We start from the raw sequence: 5,608 nt of genomic DNA on the forward strand, positions 1-5,608 counted from the left end.
AAAGATCAGGAAGGAGATCAGGCAAAACACAGAACAAGCCAACAAACACAAAGACAAAGCAACAGAGGAACTTAAGATTATAGAGGAGCACAATGACAAATTTAACAGGGAAAAGAATCCATAGAGAGACAGCAAACTACACAGAGCATTTTGGGGAACAAAAACTAGAATCTTCAGTAAAAATGTGTGAAGGCAATGCTCTTTTACTACCATAAGGGCATGGCCTTTGCCATGTCTTTCCCCTTGGATGAGGACCAGCACTGAGCCTACCCTGTCACATCCCCTCACCTAGTTCCTGGGCTTCTTGACCCAGAGCACCTCTCCTCCTCTTCTGAAACTGCACAGCACCCACTGGACACCCACCAGCCCATGGCATTTCTTCACGTGAACCGTTTCCTTCCACTTTGCTGTTTAATTCTGTGACTCAGCTCCCTAACATAAGCTCCTCAAAGACTGGGGTTTATGTCTTTCCCAACAGTGCTTTGCACACAGTTGGTCCTCAATAAATATCTAGGGGTGGAGTCTGTGGCATGGAAAAGAATTAAACTAACCAATGAACAATAGTGACAAATGAGGTAGCTCTCACTTCTTACAGGCTCACTCAGATATCTCACTTCCTGAAGCCTACTCTGTGCCAGGCATGCCTAGGCCCTGGGACTAGAGCAGACAGACATCATGATGTATTTCCCCTCCCACGGCTCAGGCTCAAAGGTGTGTGTGGTGGTCACTGGAGAGGCAGTTAAAAGCTCAGGCTCTGGAATCAGAGACAGCTAACAGGCAGTGTGGCTGCTACATCTCTCTAAGCCTCAGTTTCCTCATCGGTAAAATGGGGCTGATAAGAGTTTCTACCTCAGGAGGTTATTGTGAGGATTAAATGAAACATGCAGGTAAAGGGTTTCACACAGTGCCTGGGACAGAATCAGGACCAATTACTGTTTGGCTGTTATTCTAGGGCCCAGAACCTCAAAAGTTCTAGGGCAACGCAAACAAAGGAAGGGACCTAACAGGTCATCTCCTCCCCTAAAGGCACCCACAGCAGTCTTCCTTACTCAGTCACCTTTTTTTCTACAAAAAAAAAACTGATTTAGCTGAAAAAAATGGGGGCACTAATCTTCAAGCTGTCAATGATCAAAAATTTCCCTTAAAATAGTGCGTCTAAACTTTCGTGTGTATAAAAGTCAGCTGGAGTTTGTTAACATAAATTCCTCAGAAATTCGGATTCAGCAGGTGAGAAGAGACTGACAATTTGCATTTTAACTAGCTCCCAGGTGATGGTGCTGCTGATGCTTTAAGACTTAGAGGCACGGGATTATGAACAAGATGGGATGATTAACTGATGGTCCTACTTACTATTCTTGTTATTGAAGACTGACACAGACAAGGCATGCTCCATGTCTTTGAGCTTGATTTCTTCCCTCTGCTTTCCACTTCTCCAGAAATCTAAAGCCACGTCTGTGATCCTCTCTGCTCCGGCATTGCTGCAAAATTAAGTTCAGGTTTTCTCCTGAAACTCACAGGCTCAGGCTCCCAGCTCTCCAATCACGTCCCAGGCCTGACCTTACCTGAGAAATATGAAGATGGCTTTCTGATAAGAGACCCCATCCACCAGGTCATAATAGTCTAGGAAAGGTTTGATGGCATCTATGAGGCCGGCATGCATTTTATCCATTTCATCAAATATGAAGACGGAGCGTGCACAGGCAGTCACATTGCCTCGAATCCACAGCTGTAACTGATCCTGAATTACAAGGGGAAAAGCCAATACAAAGTTTTTATCAAGTGGAATCAAACAATAAGCATAAGCACTGTTGACTACAACTCCTTTTTACCACTAAGAACAATGGCTACGCTTATGGAGTGCTTCCTGTGTGCTCGGCACTGCACTGAGAACTTTACAAGCATGAGTTCTCTTGTTCCTCACAATAGCCCCGTGTGGCGAACAATGTCATACCCATTTTACAGATGAGGAAACTGAGGCAGAGAGCTTAATCAACTTGCCCAAGATCACAAAACTAGTATGTGGCAGAGCTGGGATCCGAACTCAGCTCTGCCTGATTCAAAGCCCCACACTTTGATTATAATTGCTGTGCTGTGATATGTCACACTGATGCTCTGTGAGTTGCTGGTCCTTGTCATCAAAACGACAACATTAATACATATTACATGTACACCAGCCTTCTTGGAAGAAAGCAGAGACCAAGTGACCTATCCTCTCATTCAATCCTAAGAACAGCCTGAAGAAGGTGCTCTAACTTTCAGATGGGGAAAGTTAAGGGACACAGACTCACTTCAGTGAGGTAACTACAGAGCACACATGCTCAGGGATAAGTTTGGTAAGGCAGCACTCCAGTGTCTGAAATACATCTGCCTAAACAGAAACGTGTTTAGGTGGTTCTTACAGTACTCAGCAATCAAGGTAAGAGGCCTTTTAAGCCGTTTAACCAGAAAGTTGAGCTGTTGTTCTGCATAATCCTTTCCTAGGTTTTTTTTCTCTTACTGGTGAGGTCGGAAAATTAGCTATTTGTTTTCTGAGGAAAACTCTGGAAGTTACTTTGTAGGTCTTATTATTACTTTAGTTTTTAGTTGGCTACTATGATCATGGTTACAATGTTCCATGTGTGTATCTAATCTAGGCAGTTAATTCTACCCTGCTAGGTATGGGCTAGCCTGTTCACAGAAACTTAGGAGAGCTGAAGTGGCTTGCCTGAGTCCACAAAACAAGTTAACTATTTAAACTAGAATTCACTCCAGATATGTTAGGTTTCAACAGCCAAGGTTTTCCCACTCTGCTATCTAGACTTACAAGCAATAACAGAGAACCTATATTAAGCACTCTGGGGTAGACACTGTCAAAGCACTGTTCACATGTTTTACTGTGGCCTCCCAAAACCCACCAAGGTAATTACTATTACATTCTCTATTTTGTTGTTCTTAGCTGCAGTCAAAGTTGAGGTGATCCCGTGTGTGCAGGGTAGAACTGCTCTATAGGGTTTTCAAGGCTGTTACCTCTCGAAAGCAGAGCACAGGATTGTCTTCCAAGGTGCCACTGGGGGGGTTTGAACTGCCAGACTTTAGGCTAGTAGTTGAGCACTTAATGTTAACTTGTGCCACCCAAGGAATCCTTCCCTATTCTATAGATGAGGAAATTGAGGCAGAAAGGTTAAGTAACTTGCCCAAAGTCACACAGCTATTTAGTGGAGCCTGAATGCTAACTAGGGTGACCAACTCATCCCAATTTGCCTGGGACTTAACCCAGTTTTAGCACTGAAAGTCTGGCATCCTGGGAATCCTGGTTGATTAGCGACCCTAATGCTAACCTAGGCAGAATGGAAAAATGTGTTCCAATAGGTCAGGGCTAAATACTGGCTCTCCCAGTTTGTTACATGGATTTAAAAAGGCAATGCTGTTAGGTGCCATCCAGTCAATTCCAACTCATTATGACACCATGTGACAGCAGAACTGCCCCATAGGGTTTTCTTGGCTATAGTCTTTATGGAAGCAGATCGCCAGGTCTTTCTCCTGCAGATCCACTGGATGGGTACCAACTATTGGCAGCCAAGCACCTAACTGTTTGCTTAACCATTTTTGCCACCAAACAAACAAACCTACCCTGTTGCCGCTGAGTCGATTCCAACTCATAGCGATCCTACAGGACAGAGTAGAACTGCCCGATTGGGTTTCCAAGGAGCGGCTGGTGGATTTGAACTGCCAACTTTTTTGGTTAGCAGCCAGCGCCACCATGGCCTCTTAAAAAGGCAATAGGTAACGTTTATTGGAATGCTAATGTGCCAGGCACCATGTTAAGTACTTTCCATACAGAACTAACTAAATTCACACAGCCACCATTTTACAGATGAGCCTGAGAGGTGAGGCGACTTTCCCAAGATTACACAGCTGGTGGCATGGAGAGCTAGGACTCAAATCCAGGTGTGTCTGCTGCCAAAGACCAGGCTGTTAGTAAGTGAGTTAAACTGTAAAACCGCTTTGCAACAGTAAGTTAAAACAAACGGAGGTCTCTCTAGAAACATTTCATTTATAAAATGAGTTAGATGTGATCATCTTTAAGTTGGATCTGATTATGTCCATCTCTAAAATTCTATGATCCCACTTACTAAACTGGGTATCACTGGACCTGTTTTCAGAAACCACCACAAAGGTATGATGGTATAATTGTGCCAAGCATCTCAAATACTCTGTAACTTCCAGATCTTTCCAACAGGAACTGACACATTTAGCCATTTTCAGTGTTCACTACTTTCAACATGGAATTCCCAAATCCCATTCCACAACAAAGAAATCCCAAACCCAGCATCATCCAGGAAGGATTCCAAAATTCTGCCCTTGCCTTATACAGGGTAATGTTCGAGGCGTGTGGAAAGTGCAGTGTGGCCACAAACAGGTGGACATAGTCACTGTTCAGACCACCCTCATAAATATTCTCTGCGATGATTTTGCTAACAAAATTTTTGCCGGTGCCAGTCCATCCATGTAGAGAGAGGGTAAGAGGTTTCTTGGGTTTTGGGTTGCTTATGAAGCCAAACACGGCATTTACGATGACTTTCTTCACAAGATGTTGTCCAAAGAGCTTGTTGTCCAGATCCTTCTGTAGCGCTGGGAAAAACAAAGCCAGTAAGGAGTAGGGGAAGAAACAGCTGGTAAAATTTAGCAAAGTTTAACAGGCCCATGTGAAAGCCAGCAAGGCCAGCTAAGCTCTTCGAGCATCTTGTGAAATGTGAAGTAATGTGGACTGTAAGTACTTGTCCCAAAGGTGAATTGTAGGTCCAGGAAGCTCTTCCTTTACTAATCTTGCTTATTCTAACGCCCTGGCGGTGAACCAGGCGGCTTTCTATTGGGAGGCTGAAAGGGTCCTTGGCTTTACTGCCTTTGCCACCTGTTTGCACCCCAAACCCCTGCTCTGCTCCTCCCACCCCAAGGCAGGTCAAGAAAAGGGCTGCAGTTTAGCCACCACTGGTCTGCTGCGGAAGAGTCCCCACCATCCTTCCTGTCCCCAGCCAGGATGGAGGCAAAACTCTCATTAGAGAAGTCTGAAACACGGTCCATACCCCCAGTTTCTGCGTGAAGCAGCTCAAGCTGCTGCTCCAGTATCAGAGGCGAAAGTCCAGTCTGTCGTCGTGGTCAAGGAACCAGGCCCCAAGCTACACTCGGGCCACTCGGATTCCTGCGTCCGGGCCCCAGCCAGCCTCTGGCCCCTGCCCAGGCCCACCCCAGTTCTGCGCAGCCTTCTAACCCACCTGCAGCACCGACCCACGCCTCTGACATCCCAGCCCGAGGGCCAGCTCCCAGCATCTGCCTCAGCCCTACCTTCCCGGCTGAGGCTTCGCTTCTGGCCGCAGCACTCTGCAAAGAGGCAGTAGAGGCGCGGGTAGGAGATATAGCCGGTGAGGACGCTGGCCAGGGCCAGCCCCAGGCTGATGGGCTCCACCGCCCGCACCGCCAACGGCGCCAGGAGGAGCAGGCCCAGCACGGCCCGCTCCAGCTTCATGCCCGGACCCACCCCGCCCTGCCAATTCTTTGGTTTACCGCCGTAAAGCGCTACTGCCCGACTAGCGCTTCCGGTTCCTCCCCGCCCCAGCCTACGTCTCTGAGC

General features: G+C 46.6%; 1 protein-coding gene across 2 annotated transcripts in view; it reads right to left on the reverse strand.

The window, feature by feature from the left end:
* Window positions 1-5,536, reverse strand: part of TOR1A (torsin family 1 member A) — a 9,473-nt gene extending 3,937 nt beyond the window's left edge. Inside the window, exons 1-4 of one of the 2 annotated variants that reach the window (XM_004375755.3) lie at window positions 5,323-5,536; window positions 4,346-4,611; window positions 1,563-1,738; window positions 1,351-1,478 (exon numbers count right to left, since the gene is read on the reverse strand). In XM_004375755.3, the coding sequence (XP_004375812.1) occupies window positions 1,351-1,478; window positions 1,563-1,738; window positions 4,346-4,611; window positions 5,323-5,503 (751 nt within the window). In that variant the 5' untranslated portion in view covers window positions 5,504-5,536. Of the gene's footprint in view, window positions 1-1,350; window positions 1,479-1,562; window positions 1,739-4,345; window positions 4,612-5,252 lie in introns of both variants that reach the window. The other variant, XM_023730804.1, reaches the window with a different exon arrangement.
* Between the last annotated feature and the right edge of the window lie 72 nt (window positions 5,537-5,608).

Source organism: Trichechus manatus, unplaced genomic scaffold (assembly GCF_000243295.1).
Source record: "Trichechus manatus latirostris isolate Lorelei unplaced genomic scaffold, TriManLat1.0 scaffold00038, whole genome shotgun sequence".
In the NCBI taxonomy this organism is placed as follows: Eukaryota; Metazoa; Chordata; class Mammalia; order Sirenia; family Trichechidae; genus Trichechus; species Trichechus manatus.